The 20,921-nt window shown below is 39.7% G+C and overlaps 1 protein-coding gene across 1 annotated transcript in view; it reads left to right on the top strand.

Moving 5' to 3' along the window:
• Positions 1-20,921, top strand: part of LOC122797207 (titin homolog) — a 329,727-nt gene that overhangs the window by 55,878 nt on the left and 252,928 nt on the right. Inside the window, exon 4 of the mRNA XM_044066036.1 lies at positions 6,773-6,950. Within this exon, the coding sequence (XP_043921971.1) occupies positions 6,773-6,950 (178 nt within the window). The remainder of the gene's footprint in view (positions 1-6,772; positions 6,951-20,921) is intronic.

Below are 20,921 nucleotides of genomic sequence, written 5' to 3'. Positions count from 1 at the left end.
TTTTAGTATATTTTCCATGTTTATGCAGCAAGCCATGCAAAATTAACCATCCCCATAACATTTCCTGTTTGGAACATTAATGCCTCATGGAAGAAGTACTTTTTAAGTGCAGGTGGCTTCTTTCCTTCTAGAATAGTTTACAGCATATACATAGTATAGTTTAAAAGCATATGGGGGGTTGCCACCCTTGCTACCACTTTAAATAAGTATAAAATTAAAGTACATGTTAGAAGCTTTTATACAGGTAATTCATTAAAGCTTTTTTATTGCACTTGTATTACTTTATACAAGGGGGTACTGATCTTAATACCCTACTTCTGATACTGTGGCATAGCAGACGTTAAACAGCAAAACTGTCATTAGTCTACAATTCTGATGAGAAAATGTTGTTTTCTGTATGATTTGCTATTTGAAAGGTTGTTTACCTTGTGGACTGGGAAAGTATACCTGCTATCAAGGCAGAGCAGACATTAATTGAATAAAAACAACTGCTGGAGGGAACTTACAAGGTATGGCTGTACCCATGCAAGTCATAGATGCTTATTTGTCAGTGCAGGGAGAATATTTATAGAGAGGAGACTTTTGTATGTCAGTGCAGAAGGAGAATTTCTTGGCAGACACATTCCCTTTGGGTGTAAGAATGACTGTTTGGAAGAGACATTTTCATTTTTTTTTTTGCTCAGAAGAAGAACCTTTATAGGAGTTGAAGAGACTCTCGCTGTTTGCCAGCTGGAAGACTTGCTGGTGGTAGAATTCTGTATGGGTAATGTATAACTGTTATTGTTTTCTCTTCCTTAGTATAGCTTGGGCTGAGATTCAGAAAGGTTTACCAAAAGGGGAAGGCTTTAAAATGTCCGTTTTCCTCCTCATGGTATGCTGCTTTGATTGTTAGACTGTCCTACTGCTGATGTTTTCTGTTTACTTGGGCCTCAGTGGAGAGGGTGGAGGGCAGTCTTGCCAACAGACCTACATGATAATGAGATAGTTCAGGGAACCGTGCCTCCCAATTTATGCATAAAATTTCACTGTTGGAGTACAAAGTGATAGCTGTAAGAGCACAGCTGTCATCCCTTTCACTCATATAGGAGTACTTCAGGTGCAATTAAGTTTGGCGAAGGCATGTGGGGTGGTGTGTGTGCCAGGGTTGCTTTTATTTGATTGTCTTATCACTAGAAATAAAGTGCACAAGACTGAGATTTATGCCTCTGGTATGTTTCATACACTACAATATATATAAGGAAAATCTAAACTTTTTACTTAGATGTCGATGCACTTTAAAAAAAAGCACAGTAGGAGGTATGAAAAAGAATATATCAACCCAATGATTTTCTTTTCTTTTCCTTGTTTTTATCTTTGGGACATTTATTAGTTACGACTTCATTAGGTTCCATAATTAGATGCAAAGCACTATTACTTAGCTACCTTTAAAACTCTGCATACAGGACATGGGGTAAAGATTATTTGTATGGCAGTAAACCCCGACAAAGAAATAACAAAAAATGCTAATTGTTCATCTTCATTATCGTTCTGAAAAGCTGTCCGAGAAGAATGACTGTTCCAAGTGTGGACACACTCCTTCACTACATTTTCATAGAAAAGGAGGAAAGTGAAAAGGCTGCCTGTTGAAATGTTGGCATGTAAAATGAGTGCCAAAAAGCCAAAGACCAAAATCTCAAAAAGCTCCCTACACTCCACAAAATTAGATATACCAACTCCAAGATCGATACCTCAGAAAAAAGGGAATACTCTGAGAAATGGCATCTTGGACTTAGTATATACAAGTACAATCTTTGAGGCATACAGTCTATGCATTTCACAATTTGCTCTAGTGGGTCCCTGTATTTCAGATGGTCACCAAGTAAAAATGTTACTTTGGAGAGTACAGAACCAGACAGGCTCACTAAAGGGAATACATATTTAGTCTCTGTGACAGTCCCTTGAAGACAGTAAATTTGCCTGACCTGCTGTTGGGCAGCAGTGTCCACTGTTTGAAGGTACTGACATGTAGGTGTGTATTTGTTTGGTTCCTACACCGATCATATGGTACCATTTTGTCAGAGATTAATGCAGCTGGAAGGTGCTGGGGGACATAACAAAACTGAGGGGTCTAGGAAGAACAGTGTAAAGTGACAATCCCCCATTGCATGCCTACCCCTTGAGACCTTGGCATAATGAACTGATAGGTGTTTGGAATTCATTAGTAGCTGTTCATCAAAATTACTTTTGTTTCAAAATAAGATGTTGAGACTAATTGTTTTTGTGGCTGACTTTATGCCTTTGGGTAGCACAATCATATTAGGTAAGTAAACAATGTGCCAGTCCCTTAGAATTCTAAAATGAAATGCACCCACCTTGCAGTCAAGCATTCAAAGAGCTTTGAGGACCTACTGACTGGTGCTAAAATGCTGTTCAGAGGCTTTGGTCAAGGGCTAAGAGAATGTTAAGAATGTGAATAGAACCTGGTTGCATATAATTCCGTCAGATTTGGACAAAGTCTTGTGACAAAACAGATATGGACATAATACTGACTCCATGTTTTGAAACATTGCCGCATATAAAAGAATGACAGGCAAAGAAAATGTACACATTTCCAGTATGTCAGAGTCAGGGATTAGGGGAGACAGTTCTCTAACATGAGCAGTACTTAACAGAAGCATTCCAGATGTGCAAACAGGTATACAAGACAGGAAATTCTGTAGTGCTTCTGTGATGAAACAATGATGATTTTTTAAGTGTCACAGTGTCCTGTCGCATAACTGATGTGCATGATACAAACCATTTTTTTTTTATTTATTTTTACTGAAAAGGATACGTGATGGATGCTTAATATAATTAAGGTTTATTTTTTTTAGTGAATTATCACTTTTGATATAGGCAAATTTACATTTATATAAAAGTAATCAAACTGTATTAACAGGTTCACGTTTACAAACATACTTCACATATATTGCTGTATATCATATATCCTAAGCAACATTATACAAATTATTCAGTTCTTGCTTTATTGTTTAAACAAGAAACATCCTATTAAACCATCACTGATCTTTTCATCAGTATCTGTATATTTTGAAATGCTGAAATCGCAGCAATGAGGCATCAGTGTTTCTGTCTGCACATTGATTAAAACAAATAGACGTGTTTGTGTGTGTGCACGCGCTCATAAATACACACACATACACACATATATGTTTGTATAGTTATATCTATATATTTGTGCGTGTGTGTGTGTATGTGTGTATATATATATATATATATATATATATATATATATATATATGTATGTATGTATATATATATATATATATTTTTTTTTTATATATATAATACATATGTGTGTGTGTGTATGTTGCATGGGGTGATGCATGGTACAATCCCTTGTACAGTAATATCTGTACCATGCATCCTCCGAAGTGTCTTACTGCTCTTATACAGTGGGCATGTGTATTTTATATTAGACAAAACCTCACCCACCACTACATCTATCCCAACAAAAATGAAATGTGCATCACTAAGTTGTGAAGCTGTCCGTTGTTTAAAACGTCTAAATGTTTGACCTACTGTACATAAAACCCCCCACATTTGCATGCTGACATGTAGACCACCCATTCTGTAGTACATTTTATTAAATGCCTAATATCATAAACTTTAGAAGTGTTAACAGATGTAAAGGATTTGCTCTTCGAAACCACTTTACAGTACACACAATTTCCACAAAATGTACTGCCACTTAACTTATTTAGTGCAGTTCTTGTTGTATTACTTTTATTCTGTAATTTTTACCTGAAGAAAACATTAATTTTGGCAATTGAAAACATTATGCTCTAGAACTATACCAAGCATTTTAAACAAAATATCAACCTGTGAATCAGAATATGTGTTTGAAAGTTCTCAACCAGTGTTTGACAGCCAGTATACCTGCCTCATGAGGTGTACTCTATACAGTGACTGCACATCTAATGTGCATAAATACGAATTGTTTGTCACTTGAAGTCATCCATCAGCTTTAAAAATTTGGTGGTGTAATTAATTCGTACTCTCACTAATTGAAGCAAAGGTTTCAGTTTCATCTCTAAGTAAAGTGACATTGGCTCTGTAAGTGAGCTATGCCCAGACACTATAGGGCTACCCAGTGGATTTTGTATGGATTTATTTATTTTAGTTAATATGTAAAAATATTGCAGTTGAGGATCATCTACTGTTAGCTGGTAAAATACTTCTTTTGGAATTGTGGCCAAAAAGTTCAACCTTGGTCTCATCAGACCATAGCACATTTTCCGACATGCCTTTGGGAGACTTGATGTATTGTTTTGCAAATTTTAGCCGGACCTGGATGTTTTTTCTGTGTAAGGAAAGGCTTCTGTTTTGCAACCCTACCCCATAGCCCAGACATATGGAGAATACGGGAGATTGTTGTCACATGTAGTACACAACCAGTACTTTCCAGAAATTCCTGCAGCTCCTTCAGTGTTGCTATGGGTCTCTTGACAGCCACCCTGACCAGTTTTTGTCTTGTCTTTTCATCAGTTTTGGATGGATGTCCATTTTTTTGCAACATCACTGTTGTCCCATATTTTCTCCACTTTTTGATGACTGTCTTCACTGTGTTCCATAGTATATCCAATGTTATGGAAATTTTTTTGTACCCTTCTCCTGACTGATACCTTTCAACGATGAGATCCCTTTGATGCTGCATAAGCTCTCTGCGAACTATGGCTTTTGCTGTAACAAGCAACTGAGTAAATGTCAGGAAAATCCTAGTAGGACAACTGAACTTTATTTGGGGTTAATCAGAGACTCTTTAATTGATGGTAGGTGTGTACCCAAGAAAAATGAATGTTGTAATTAAATCAAAAGGTGCTTCAACAAAGTATTAGTTTAAGGGTGTGCACACTTATGCAACCAGCTTATTATACATTTTTTATTTTTTATATTTTTCCCCTAACAGATTTGATTGTTTTTCAATTGAATTGTACAGCTTATATGTCACATTAAAGGTGGGAAAAGTTTTGAAATGATTTATCTTGGTCTCATTTTTTATAAGACAAAAACGTGGCATTTTAACAGGGGTGTGTAAACTTTTTATATCCACTGTGTGTATGTCTCTCTCTCTGTATATATATATATATATATATATATATCTCTATATATATATATATATATATATATATATCTATATATATATATATATATATATATATATATGTATATATATATATATGTATATATATGTATATATGTGTGTATATATATATATATATATATATATATATATATATATATATATAAAAGGTTAAATGCTCATTTGTTTGAAAAGTCTTTAACTGCATACATATTTACATACACAATTATTGCTGTTACTTTTTTTCTTTCTATGACTTATTTACTGTTCAAGAAGTGCAATTCTCTTATGAGGTGTGCTCTGTTAGCCACTGCATGTGATTGTAACCATGTGACATAGAGGATGTTTGATAGGTGCAGAAATCTGGCCTAGCCAAAATTTGGATGCCACCTCTAACTGAATTCCATACCATATTTTATGATTTTCTGCAGCAGTGACCTTGTTTTTCATGTAAATGTTATTATGAAGAATTCCTCACAAAAATGTACTTAAAAGGACCAAACTTATAAAGGTAAAGGTGGTCCATGGCAAACCTCCTGTCATACAGTCTTGTTTTCAACACTAAGCAGTAGAATAGTGTCAGATATTTACTTATCAGACTTTGAAAGTATCTTGTGTTTTTTTATTGACAAAGTATATGAGGAAAGCAACTTTCTTTTCTTGACAGTTTCTTATGTTTGATGGAATGTCACAGTTGTTTTTTGTGGTCAAAATGTATTTAATTGGGAGACTTTTATGTTTTTTGTTGTGCTGCTATGTTTTTGTCATAGTGATACGGTATACATGCAGGTCACAGTATGATGTTATGGAATGCTCCATAATATTTTAATATGCCATTCTGTATTGCTTAGAACAATAGATGCAATTTTCTAACATGTAATTGTAGTATACAGAAGTGAGAGGGATTGGAAATCTGAAACTGACATCTTATTGGTTTGTATAGTTCTCCAAGTCATTATTGACATAACTCGTTATTGCACTACACAGTATAGATTTTATGAATCCCCTCCCTTGTTTTCATGTCTTTCCCTCTTTCTTTCTTGCCAGAAACAAAATTCAGTCCTTTTTGCTTAATCCAGAGCCACAAAAACTGTGTGACTTTCCAGTATTTCTGTTACCTGATAGTTTTGTTGCAGAAAACAAAATTTCTTATTGAGGCAGAATCATCATGGGAGGGCTGTCTGAATGTGCAAAACTACTTGCCATATGTTGGAATTAGCCATGCAGACTCAAGTATGGTCTCTGTTGACAGCAAGCCACTAAAAAATCTGCTAAGTATCCATATTGGCATATTTTTCCATGTACACTTAAAATGTATGCATACTACTAGTTTTATTGAGATCAGAGTCTGTAGGGCAGATGCTGCATCTTCAGGTTCAGAAGTTGATTGTTTTCCATGTACATTCATTATAGGAAGATAAAATGTCAAAGAGGTTCTTAGCAGAGATTCTCTAGAATAATGTTACTTTTTCTCACCTCAGGTTGGAGTGGGGTATTAGTTCAGTTTCTGGTGTCTCTGTCATATTAGAGTATGCTGTTTTCCAGGACCACTTTTAAAGCATTAGTGTCTTATGATGATGGTCTTTCTTCTGTTTTCTAATTCACCACCGTTAAGTAAATTACTGTGTCTCATTAATTTTTACTATTTCTCAGCTTACCCACATTGATGTGAATGACATGGTAGAAGGTGACGATCGGGCATTTGAAATTTGGCATGAGAGAGAGGATTCTGTCCGTAAATATACTCTCCAGGCCAGAACAGTCATTATCAAGAACTCCTGGGTGAGGGCCATCTGTGGAATACAGCAGCGCTACACTCTGCCTTCATGGAGTAAGTTGCTTCACAATCATACACTTAGTGAAATTGATGTCTTTGAAGAAATGGAATAAAATATTTTAATGCCCAGGAATTACCTGAATCATCAGGTTGTTCCCTTTCATTTTAAAGATTTTTACATTGGCATTTAAGTGTTTGCTTGTTTTCTCTTGGTTTCAGATAGATTGCCATAGTGTTTCCTTAAACATTAGTTCTTTTTCTTCCCTAATTCTCCATAGCTTGATTTGCTGGCCACCAAAACTATCAAACATTTCATTAGTTACATGTTTTACAGGCAGAATGCTGTACTTTTCTCACTTTATAAATCCCTGTTTGAGCTTGATTTATGCAGTTTGTGTATATTACACACTGTAAACAGTAAGCGTATTGTACCAGTTAGTGCATATAAAATACTATGTAAAAAAGCAAGCAGACTAATTTTTGCCTTTAGACAAGATACAGCTGAGCTATCTTTTTAGTTTGGTTTGAAGTGAGTTCACAGTAAACTTTCCAATAATTTATTTTATTTAGCTTACAACTGGTGTTATGCGTCCTTGATATATTTTATAACTTATTTTTTACTTTACTTTATGTCATTATATATTTTATAAACTGGAATTGATTAATTGTATACCTGTACCCCATATCATGCCCAAGCAAAAAACAAATAAAATACAAAGTCAGGTAGCAAACTGTTTTCCAAGAAATGCATCTTCATCACAGGCATAACAGAAAATGTCTGTAAGAGGTAGGGCTCTCAGTGATGGTGGAAGCAGATTTGAGATTAAAATGTACATGGAAAACAGAACAATGAAGTTAATGAGCCAGGATATATGTTCAGGTTAGATTAAGGTACACCTTATGCAAATAAGGAAAAGAGGGAGGGCTTAACTGAAATGTTGACTCTAAGGTTGGAGGAAGCATAGAATCCTTTATGTTTAGCTACTATATGTAGATCACTGGATGTAGTAAATAAGGATTAAAATGGCAAGTTTATGAGAACAGGTAAAGGAGAAGAAAACAGTAGGAAAAAAGCTACATCCTTGTGAATCCTTCCTCGTTCAGTAATGAAATTTGAGGTAGCAGCCTGCAGGGTAAAAACTGAGAAGAAATGTTTGCTGACTCTGTGGTGGAAAGCTGGATTTTAGCAGAAGGAAATGAAGAATGCAAGGCATGAGTGTATTTCATAGTCTCAGCAACAGTGATTGGAAGGATAGCTGGAAACAAACCTGTGACTCCTGGACTTGGGTTTCTGTCTGTTACAGAGTGCAATTAGAAGGGTAGAAAAAGTACCATGAAAAGAAGCGAAGTAACTGACGAAAGTGGAAAGCTTACAGGAGGGCTCAGTTGATGAAATGAAAAGCTGAATGAAGTTATCTGTCTCACTAGAAGTATAAGAAAATGACAGATGACAAGGGAAGTGGCCTGGCCAATGACAGAGTAAGAGAGGTATAATATAGCAATAACCCATGCCTGGGTGTGGGTAATGCTGGATTTACCCACAGTTGGTGTGGTTTGGTCACGAGGGCGAAGCCCGAGTCGCCAAACAAAGCCAACCGTGGGTAAATCCAGCATTACCCACACCCAGAAGTGGGTTATTGCTATTATACAATGACATTATTTAAGAAAAAATTACTTTTCTTAAATAATGGCATTGTATAATGCCTCCTTGCTGCCCTTCCGCAGCTGTCTGGGTATTCTGCGGCAGTTCTGATGTACTGCGCATGCTTATATTTACGCAGTACATCAGAGCTGTGGGTAAAAGCAACGGAGAAAGCAAGATCTCCGTTGCTTTTTACAGCCTGTCTCGCTATGTTAAACAAGTTTAACATAGGGAGACAGCTTTAAAAAAAGCAACAGAGAATCTCTGTTGCTTTTTTTAAAGCTGTCTCTCTAGGTTAAACTCATTTAACATAGCGAGACAGAAAGCAAGATCTCCGTTGCTTTTTAAAGTGTCTTGCTATGTTAAATGGGTTTAACATAGCGAGACAACTTTAAAAAATGCAACGGAGATACTCCGTTGCTTTTTTTAAAAGCTGTCTCGCTATACATGGCGAGACAGGTTGTAACAAGCAATGGAGATCTTGTGTTCTCTGTTGCTGTTAAAAAAAAAAAAAAAAAAAAAAGAGTTATACTAATGGAAAAAGTCCGGGCGACCGGACCTTTTTCCATTACTATATCTCTGATTTACAGTGTGCACACTGACCAATCAGCGTGCACGTTTTGGAATATTAATGGGGGCGTCGTTGTATAATGAGAAGGAGGGCATGTGGTTGGATGAGATATGAGAAAAGCTGACATGGAGAAAATAAGTATGAAGAAGATGAAATGCATAGAAAGTCACTTGGCCGGTATTGGTAATCCTAGAGAATGAAGTGGCTGGAGACAGAGGAATGTGAATAAGAAAATCTCCAAATGCATTAGAAAATATTGGAGGATTTTGCATGAGTTATGATTACTGAAAAGTGATGGTTAGGGTGAGAAGACATAATGTTAGGGAGAAAAAACAAATGTGTTCTTCACTGTATTGTTTACAGTGATGTTGGTGGAGATCGAACTGAAACTAGAGTGTAGGATACTAAGAATGGGGACACATTAGGAAATGAAGGCACAGGTAGAAGTAGAGCTAACCCTCTAGGTCCTTAAAGATTGGGGAGTAGTGCTTGAGGAATACTGAACACTCTGTTTATAATTAACAGTTTTATAAAAGAAGAAAAGGGTAGCACTGCAGATCATTTGCATGAGTATAAATACAGCAAGGCAATGTAGAATTTCAGGCATTCACGTATCACTTCTTCATAGTTTCATAGCTGTGTACTAGGCTAGCGACCACCAAGGGCCTTTTTAAGCCTAGCCATGGATCCTAAATCGACAAGTTCTGGTACTCTTGATAAGTGTAAGTAGGGTCTTGGGAGGGGTCTACTTCTCAATTTTGAAGTTTTGAAACTTTGAAATTTAAATAAATAAAAAAAAAAATAAAACCAAAAACATTTTTTTATGTTTTTGCAGGAGGGGCAATCCCCCTGCACCCACCACAACCCCCTGCTGATTAAATATACCAACTCTGAGATCGCACTACAGCGAGGAAAACAGTCAATATACTGTACGGTGATCTCCATTTAAACGGTTCGAAGTTTCAAAATTTGATCTTATGGTCTCTACCATAAGAAAGTCGACATTTTGAAACTTTAAAGTTTAGATTTAGACCCCTTGGGCGATGTAACATTTATAAGCAGGGGACTGAGAGATGAATCATTTACAAGCTGCCCGTGTCCATCAGACACATAGATGCCAAACAAGGGATACATTTTCTGTTCACCATCCAGTTGTCTAAGTTACACTTGAATTGGGTTAGGGAGGAACTCTGCTTCATATGGGAGCCTGTTCCAGAGAAAGAATAGTCTCTGGGATACATGCCTGTCTCTCCAGCAGGTGCTATTTATAGCCCAGGTTTATATCTTTAGAACAAGTACTTCTGGTGCTGTTTGTTTGTGGATATGCAGGAGATCCATCATGGGGTATGACACGGGGTCCTGTATGCCAGGCACAGATCTCCCTCAATAGCCTGTAGGTGACAGAATACTGGGATAGGGCCTGGAGACTGTTTGCACAGGACATATTACATGTACCCTGTATTCTTTTAGCGATGAACTTTTGTGTACATTCCAGTTCTTGGATGTGCCTGGTTAGATACATACCAACGGGGGCATTGTACTCAATGATAGGTCTTATGAATGTTGAATATAGTGGAACAATGACCTCCATGGACGTAGATGTCATACCTTTGTTTATAAGTTGCACAACATAGAATGATTTCATCACTGCTGTAGACACATGATGGTCAATGGCTAGGTTACTGTCTATGTGTGTCCCTAATTCTCTGACTACTGGGTCAACTCTTAGGGGTGTGTTGTCAATATGGTGGTTACTAGCAGTGGATGACTTCCCAAAGAATACTGTTATGCATTTCTTGGCATTTAGGTTTAGTCCATGGCTTTAACATCAGTTGTTTGTCTGTGGCAGCCCTTCCTGGAGAACATTTGTGTTGGTGAGTGATTCAGTAACAGATTCTAATTTGCAATCATCTGCAGATTTAGTCAGTCAGAGGTCTTTGACATTGGCCCTGACTTCAGAGAAGTAAATATTAAAAAGGAGTGGTACCAGAACCGATCCCCGAGGGACTGTACTTGTGACTGGCCTCTTTGTAGAGTTGGATTCCCCAGTTCTAACTTCTTGGGTCCTCACTGTGAGCCAGCTGGCTATCCATCAGGTGACATAAGGGTTTATACCTAACCTCTTAAGTTTGTCAACAATGCCTGAGTAGAATATTGTGTCAAATTCCTTGGCCAGGTCAGTGTGTAGGCAGTGTGAACCTTTTTGCCCTCATCCATTGCTTTGGTGACTTTCTCAAAGAAGTCTACCAGGTTGAATAGGTACGACCTGCCACTGATGAAACCAAACAGGGCTGTGTCCAGTGTCTGGAGGTTTCTTATGTCATTATTGTTCTTTTCATGGCTTTGAATATGAGACTAGTGAGACTTATGAGTCTGTAATTTCCAGGGTCTGTAGGTGGCCCACCTTTGTGCAAAGAAATGACTGTTGCTATTCTCCATTTCTGAGGCACAAAGCCTGTTTGGAGGCTACAGTTAAATAACAATTGTAGAGGACCTGATAGGTCATGTTTCATGCTGTTTAGAAGGCATCCTGAGATTTAGTCTGGGCCCACTGATGCAGTATTCCTGGCCTTAAAGAGAGCATTGAGGACCTGTTCCCTAGTGATAGTGAGGGAGTTATGTTTGACAGTATTTCCTGAGGAGAATTTGAGGGGGAGAGAAGGGTAAAGTTAAAGATGAATTTGTCAGCCAGTAGGTGTGCTGCATCTTCTGGCGCATTATAGGTGGCTCCATTAACAATGAGCTCCGCACACAATTGTGTATTGCCTTTGAGGTTATGGACATAGCTAAAGAATGCCTTGTCGTCTTCCTTGGCCTAAAAGGCCAAATTTATGTCAAATTTGGCTTTAGTAGACTTTTTTTGTCCTCTGAATTGTTTGTTTAGTTTAATGAGAGACATTTCATCCTGCTGGGTGCCACACCTTGTAATTTTCTTCATGCTGTTGTACAGCTTGTTGATGTTGATTCCACCAGGACGTCTTAGTTTTTTGAATTAGCTCTGTACTTCATCATGGTGGGTATAGCTGCCTCTGTGCAGCTATTAACGTGATTATATTGTCTTTTCTGTGAACAGTTCCGCATAGGCAGCAGTATTCTGAGGATTTATGGGGGCTTGACATTTTGCCAGGTTATCACTTAATAGTAGGAGGTTAGCCTTAGATTAGTTCCTGAACATTCTAATGTTTGCTGGGGTTCTGGGGTTTTATTTTTATTTCAAAGGGGACCATTTTGTGGTCTGATATATTAGTAAGTACCAGATCCAGCATATTTCCCACAATTGGTGTATTTATTAACAGTCTGTTCCAAGGAGTTTGTGTTTACAAAATCCAGGAATCTCTGTGTCTGCACGTTTGGTGTTTTATATGATTTCCAGCTAATAGTGGGATAATTAAAGTTGCCCATGAATATGGTATTGGGTTGGATGGTGAGTGTTTCCAGTAAGTTTAAATATAAGTTATGCATTTCCCGGGTCATTGAGGAGGAACTATAGCTTGCAAGGAAGTGGTATAGGATTTTGCCTATAGTGATTTGAACATAGAGAAGCTCAAGTGCATTGTCCTGCTTGACCAGCCTTGAGGTGTATTTATTTTTTATGTAAATCGAGACACCTTCACCTTTAGTCCATGTCTGTGTAGTACCTAGTCTAAATGTGTGGAAGGCATTATAGCCTTGCACTATTGGAGCACTTCCCGCGGCTTTAAACCATGCCTCAGCGGCTGCGGTAGTGCAGCGGTTAGCGTTGCAACCTCACAGCAAGAGGATCTCCATTTCAATCCTTGGCAGGGGTGCCTTCTGTGTGGAATCTGCATGTCTTCCCTGTGGTCGGGTGGGTTTCCTCCGGGTGCTCCGTTTTCCTCCCACATCCCAAAGACATGCTGTAGGTGGATTGGACACTCTAAATTGGCCCTAGGAGTGAGTGCATGATGTGTGTGCCTTCTGTGGAAGGTTGGGCGCCGGGCTGGCAACTCAACACCGTAAAACACCACTGCCAATCATGAGCGGACAGGTGATCTGCTGTGGCGACCCCTAACCGGAAAAAGCTGAAAGAAGAAGAAGAAGACTATTAGTGCACTTCCCGCTGCTTTAAACCATGTCTCAGTAACTGCACAAATGTCAGCATTCTCTAGGTTGAGGAGAGCTTGTAGGGACTGGAGTTTCTTGTTTGGACTCCTAGCATTGAGCAGTAACACCTTTACATTTTCTTTGTTTTGATTTGCTTTGTCGGAAGTACTTTCAGTTTGGCATTGCTTAAAAAAGGCACTGTAGGGGAGGACAGTGTTTTAACTCATTCAGTCTAATGCAGCTCTGGACGTTTGCACTGTAACTTTCAATGGGCGGAGTCTAAGCATTTTGAAAGAATCAAATTATGTCTTCACATTGCAAACAAATGTTCATATCTCTGGAACCAAAGGGGTTATAAAAGAAGTGTAAATGACAAACTCTTCAGCACAAACTGTTTTTATAGTAGTGGTATTTTTAGGTTCTAGGTCTTAAACCAAATTCTGTAAGTTACAGTAAATACAATAACTATTACATTTGTAATATTTTATAAACAACTTACAATACCTCAGCAACTGCCAAAGTTATACACATACTGTCAGCAGTATTTTATTCATCTAGTTAAGAGCATTCATAGGGAGCTAAGGAGTTCTGTCTGTATTACTTGGTTGTTGAGATATTTAGAAAAATGTGAAAATTATATAAATTAATATCATAAAAACAACAGCTAATATCTATTTAACTGCACTAGACAGAGGTCAAGTATTAATGCAGTTGAGTTTGCCATTGTGTAAGCTTTAAGATGAAATGTTTAAAAACCTTGTACATAACATGGTTTTGGAATTAATCATGCAAATATGAACAAGCAATACGTGATGCTAGAGGTGTCAGTAGGAATTAACTGCAGATACACCTGGAGGTGTCACTCAGATGTAATGCGTTAACTAATATTTGAAAACCTAGACTGGAAAAGTGTATACCATCACTGGCAAAGTAGCGTGGTCTGTTGACCATCTCCTTCCATGCTGACTAATATTGCAGATAGTGAGAGACCAAAATCAGTGGAATGGCAGAACAGGGGAACTGCAGGCCACAGCAAAGATCTATTGTAGGAACTTTACATTACATTGTACTTTATATTACCCTATCTTAACTGAGGTTCATTTGAACAGTAGAATGTAATGCAGTGTGCATCAGTTTAATACAGCATATGAACATGGCGGAGTATACACGAGGAGCAGTTGTACTGTTCTGGGCTACAAACGACAAATAGCAGACAGGTGTGGATTTCCAGTATATATATATATATATATATATATATATATATATATATATATATATCACTAGAATAGGGTATCCAGATGAATCTGTAGCATGTTGCTCTTGACTGCAGAAATTTCGGAATAGAGGAGGCACTTGATATATAATTGTACCAATATCCATACCTTGCTGACTATGAGTACTGTGATGTTCATCGTGTTTCACTGTTGCAGTCATGACTGTAGGGTTCTCCCCTGCCGGCAGGCAGTCCTCGGTCGGCCAGAATCCCAAAGTCTGGGTTCGGCGTTGGCTGTTCAGCCGTGCTCCCTGACGTCAGAGCGCCAGGAGTACAAAGCTGACAGCCGACGCCATGTTCTCCAGTCTTTCTTGCCGTGCGGTGATAGCAGTTTGCAAGTGCCGTTCGGCTGACTTCTGACAATTTTTTCTAAACAAACTTCAGTCCGAAGACTTTCTTCTCCTACTCACAGCTAAGTACCCTGTTGGGGAAACTGATGTCAGAAAAAGTTAATAATTGTATTTCATGTGGGAAGCAAATACCTCATAAGGATTTTCATTCTTACTGTATTCCTTGCTTAGGCCCTGACCACGACGTAGCTAGTTGTCGGTTTTGTGCTAGATTCAATCAACGTACTATTAAACGAAGGTACGATTTTGCATTTCATTACTTCGGTAGGCGTTTTAATTACAAAATGTCGTCGGATATGGTTCCGGCTACCGGAGTTCACAGACACAAGGACAAAGACAGGCCTCCGAGGTCCAAATAAGACGATATCGCACAAGCAGAGCCAGCTTCAGGTTCGGCCGTCGTCAGTGAGGCGCTTTTGCAGCCCCTGTCATCAGCCATTTCGGAACCGATAGCCGAAACGGACTCCCACGAGGAGCCAACTAGGCCTTTGAATATTTCTGTTGCAGGACCTTCAGACAATGCTCCTTCGGATGGGTCCGGAGCCGCTGTGCAGGTACCGGCTTCCGAAGGGGTTTTCAGGCGTACTCGGCTTCTAATAAAGGCAAAGCCAAAGACAAAGGCAAAGACTCCTTCCAAATCAAAGACTGCAGCCCAGGCCTCTTCTGATCCGGCTCCCAAGTCTCAGAAACAGTTACTTAAGATGGCGGAGGACTTACTTACTATGATTAGGGATTCACATCCCCCTCCAGATAAAAGGCCAAGGCAGGAAGTTTATTATGACTCCTCTCATCAGGCTTCTGTTTCTTCAGTTTCTTCTTCTGACCAGAAATATTCTTTTCCTCCTTATGAGGATTCTGATGCTGAGGAATTCATTCCTTCAGCTTCTCCCCCTGAGGATTTCTCTTTTGGGGAAACTTTGCATGAAATGAGGGAACATTTCCACTGGGAAGGACAGGAGTATTCAGAATCTAAGAAAAGACTAAGGGATTTTCTTCTTCTTCTTCCCCAGCATAGACCCCTGGCTATTCCTCCTATTTTAGATATTGTGGATGATGCTTTTTCAGAGGCTAACTTAACTCCTGATTGTTTTCCTCCAGCTCCTGTTAAGCCAGACAGATACTATAAGGTTCCTGATTCCCACCAGTTTTTATACAAGAACCCTTCTGCTGACCCTGAAACCATTTCTCAGGGTCCTAAGGGCGTAAAGGCCACTTCTGCTAAAAACCCCATTCCCACTGAGAAGGATTCCAGATCTTTAGAAAGATGGGGCAAAAAAGTGTACACTTCTGCTACTTTATCTATTAGGGCTTTAAACTGTCAGTTTCATATGCTGAAATACCAGCAATTTCTCCTGTCTGTTCTAAAACAAAAGCTAACTTCCATTTCTGCCTGTGCAGATGATAAGGAGTTACATGACTTAATGCATGCCACTGAACAAGTTGGGAAGCATGGTTTACACTGTGGATTTGATGCCTTAGAGGCTTCTTGTAGGGCTGCTGCCTCTGGCACAGTAATTAGAAGGCATGCTTGTTTAAAGGGACAAAATTTGCCAGATCAAGTAAATGCTAAATTATTGGATGCTCCTGTTCAGCATAATGTTTTGTTTGGATCTAAAGCTGAAGAGGTGATTAAAAAGATGGTGGACAAGGCAAAATCCATGCAAACAGTTAAAGATTTCTTACAAGTACAGCCACTCAGATTTAGTAGGAATTGGCCTACAAAAAAATTGGTCCTTTCCCAATTCAGACAGGCCTCAGAGGGTAGATACAGACGCTCCCGAGGAAGGCCTCAAACGCAAGCCTCTTATAGACCAAGACAGTGGACTGCTTCCACCCCTAGGGGAGGAGAGGACAGGTCGCAAACTCATAGGAAACAGACTCAATGACTCCCTCTGTTGGGCTGCAGGAACTTCTTGCCTGGAAGCCCCTCTCGGAGGAAAACTTTCTCTTTTTCACCTAAATTGGACTCATATAACCTAAGACAAGTGGGTTCTGGATGTAGTTTCAAGAGGTTACAGATTCCATTTTCATACCCTACCAAGGCCAAGCGGATGGCCAGATCTCCTAAAACATCAATGGTCAGAGGCCTTAAACCAAGTGGAAGCTCTCTTGGCTATGAAAGCCATAGAACTAATTCCACTTTCAGAAATGGGACAAGGTTTTTACTCAAGGCTCTTTCTAGTCCCCAGGAAGCAAAATTCATGGAGACCCATTCTGGATCTGTCAGTCTTGAACACTTTTCTAGAGATACCAAAATTCAAGATGCTTACTCTACAGCAGCTACTTCCAATGCTGACCAAAAATGCATGGATGGTGACTTTGGATTTAAAGGAGGCATATTTACACATTCCCATCAGGCAGGAACGCAGAAAATACCTCAGGTTCAAGGCCGGATCGAGGCACTATCAATTCTCTGCGCTGCCCTTTGGATTGTCTACTGTGCCCAGGATCTTTACCAAATGCCTGGCTCCAGTAGTAGCTTATTGCAGACTCAAGGGAATTCAAATTTACCCTTATCTGGATGACTGTCTTATTCAGGCAGACAGCAGCAATGTCTTACTTCAGCATCTAGAGTTTGTTCAGAATCTTCTCAAGTTCCTGGGATTCACTGTAAACATAAAAAAGTCAAATTTGACACCCTCACAACTGATAATTTTTCTGGGCGTTTCTCTAAACACAAATACCCAGATGGCATTTCTGACATACGAAAAACAATTACAGCTGGCCTCAACTTTCAAAACCATGGCAACTTTAACTCAGCTATCTGCAAGGAGATTCCTGCAGGATTTGGGTTACATGGCCTCCTGCATCCTTCTCGTACCATATGCAAGACTACATATGAGGAAAATACAGTGGTACCTAAAAAGTGTATGGTCTCAGCATTGCCACAGATTAGACATACTGATCTCCGTCCTGCCTTGTCTTCAAAAGGAATTCCTTTGGTGGTCCAAGGCATGTACTCTAAACAAAGGAAAACCCTTCTGTCTGCCTCCTGCCACTCAGATACTGACCATGGACGCCTCAGATTATGCATGGGGAGCCCATTTTCAGGGCAACTGTCTGCAGGGTCTTTGGACAAAGGATCAGAAGCACCTGCATATCAATTTAAAGGAAATGTTAGCCGTACAGAAAGCTCTATTGGCCTTCAGGAATCTTCTACAACCAGGACAACTACTGATACGGACAGACAACACCACAGTTATGTGGTACATAAACAAGCAAGGGGGATCTCATTCCTATCCCCTTTGCAGACTAGCCATGGATCTTTGGAACACAGCTCTAGCTTGCAATCTGGACCTTCAAGCACAGTTTCTACCAGGGAAGCAAAACTTCCTGGCAGACAGTCTGAGCAGAAACCTTTCGGACCCACACGAATGGATGCTGGACACTGAAATATTCAAGATGATTACTGCAGTCTGGGGATCTCCTCACATAGACCTCTTTGCATCCCACCTCAATCATCAACTACAGATTTTTTGCACCAGGACTTTCCACGAACAAGCTTGGAAAGTGGATGCACTATCATTCAGTTGGAGAAACCTCTCGGGATATGCCTTTCCGCCTCTTCCTCTTCTTCCACGAGTATTATTAAAGATCAAACAGGACAAGCCCAAGATGATAATATTGCTGGTCCCAAATTGGCCTCGACAGTTTTGGTACCCAACACTGAAAAACCTTTGTCTGGAGCCCCCTTGGGTTTTACCACAGACTCCGAACCTTCTGTCCCAACACCAGGGTCAGGGTCTACACTCCCGTGTCAAAACTCTCAGCCTGGTGGCCTGGTTAATCCAGGGTCTTTGAATCATTCTCTCCTACCCAAGCAGGTTATGGATGTCATTTTATAAGCCAGACGTCCTAGCACTAGAAAATCTTATGCAGGAAAATGGAAAAGATTTTGTTCCTGGATGCAGGCTCAGGATTCTGATCCTCTTATTCCTAACATTCCTCAGATTTTACTTTACCTGAGAGACCTCTTACATAAGGGTCTCTCTTTCTCTTCCATAAAGATTCATGCCTCTGCTATTTCTGCTCATTATAATACAGACCCTCCAATCTTTTCCCACCAGCTCATGAGACAGTTTCTCAGAGGAGCTAAGAACTTAAGGCCCACTAGATCTCCTCCCATTCTTGCTTGGGATCTCAGCTATGTTTTGGAAAAGCTCACCTTACCTCCTTTTGAGCCTGCTGCCACATCTGACATCAAGTTTTTATCTTGGAAGACAGCCATCCTGTTAGCTTTGACCTCTGCCAGGAGAGTTTCAGAGTTGCAAGCTCTTATGGCTGTAGAACCTTATATTATTTTTCATCAGGACAGGATGTCTTTAAGGACTTATCCTACTTTCATGCCTAAGGTGGTTTCCAAAGTGGCTTTAAATCAAACTATTCACTTGCCAACTTTTTTCCCCACTCCTCAAAATAAAGGGGAAAGGATCTTACATTCCTTGGACGTACACAGACAACTACGTTTTTACCTGGACAGAACCAAGGACATCAGTTTCTTATGCTTCAAGTTCCCAAGGTAAAGCCATTTCAAAACAGACCATTTCTAAATGGATTGCTCATGGAATCAGATTTTGCTATTCTCACCATGGAAAGCAAATCCCAGGGAGTATAAGGACTCACTCTACCAGAGCTGCTGCCACTTCAGCTGCCTTCCTCAGGGGAGTTCCTACCAAAGACATTTTGGAAGCTACAACTTGGAGTTCAGTGCATACTTTTTCCAAGCACTACAATCTACCTCTCTACTCTAAGTCTAGGGCAGGCTTTGCTTCTGCAGTCTTGCAGGGTCTTATAGCTGCCCCCTCCACTTTATGACCACCTCCCTTTCATTCTGCTTTGGGATTCTACCCTACAGTCATGACTGCAACAGTGAAACACGATGAACATAGTACAGTTGTGTGCACTTACCATAAATGTAGATGTTCGAGTGTCTTCACTGTTGCAGTCTGGGTTTCCCTCCCTCCTGCCCCTCTTATTTTTTCTTTTGTGTGGTTCCTTTTTTCACCCTTCTTCTGAGGTGTATTTACAAAGGGTATGGGACCTTACTCATTTTGGAACTTCTGACATCTGGGGCAAGAAAAACTGGAGAACATGGCGTCAGCTGTCAGCTTTGTACTCCTGGTGCTCTGACGTCAGGGAGCATGGCTGAGCAGCTGACGCCGGACCCATACTTTGGGATTCTGGCCGACCGAGGACTGCCTGCCGGCAGGGGAGAACCCTACAGTCATGACTGCAACAGTGAAGACACTCGAACATCTACATTTATGGTAAGTTTACACAACTGTACTTTCTAAGCACCGTATTCTAGGCACTCAGATTCAGATCCAGAGATACTTAGTATAGATGGCCCTCACAGGGCATTCATAGTTTACTGTAAAACTGTTAACCATCCATTTTGAATCAGGGTGCACTTTACACAATGAAGGCTTTTCCTAGAACGTCACACAGTGTGTAGGATATGAAATATAGTGCTGGAAATCTGGTGCAATTATCGTCTTTATATATGCTACCTTTCACATACCAGACTAATGTGCTGCTGCCTTTTATACATGCCATGTTATACACTCGATTGTCTGAGTTACAGTTTTGCATATGCAGTGTAGTTTCAAATTTGTTTGGGTTTGTGTATCTCTATGCTTTTATGCTTGCCATGTTTGTCATAGATGCTGCCAGTACATCTTGAGATCATCACTGCACCTACCAGTCTGGACAGTAGTAGACCTGAACCCAGGGCACCTGAATCTTATGAACCTCTGGTAGGGTTAGGTACACAGAAATAGGCAAGCCTGCATCATGCTTACCATTGGAAACACTGACTATGGATAGGGATGTAATATAGATTCTACTTTTGTCTGAGCTGTTGTAGTTTGACTTAGGCTGGCAGTGTTGTGCTGACTAGAGGATATCACTGATATGCGCCAAGACATGTCAAGGTAGGTCGACTCTCTGTGGGTCACTGGCTGCTGCTGGATTGATGAACTGATGTCTTAGATGATCAAAGATTTTCAGATGACTGTCACAAGGGACATACAGGATGTGGTGTGAATGGTGGACACCAGAAGTGTTGATGCCACATTCTGTGGACCACTCCTGTTCCAAATTTACTTATTTTCATGTATATATTGGC

Source organism: Protopterus annectens, chromosome 3.part0 (genome assembly GCF_019279795.1).
Source record: "Protopterus annectens isolate FY-2018-M chromosome 3.part0, PAN1.0, whole genome shotgun sequence".
Lineage (NCBI taxonomy): Eukaryota > Metazoa > Chordata > Ceratodontiformes > Protopteridae > Protopterus > Protopterus annectens.
Note: the sequence above shows the minus strand (reverse complement) of the source record. Positions and strands in the feature narration are given on the sequence as shown.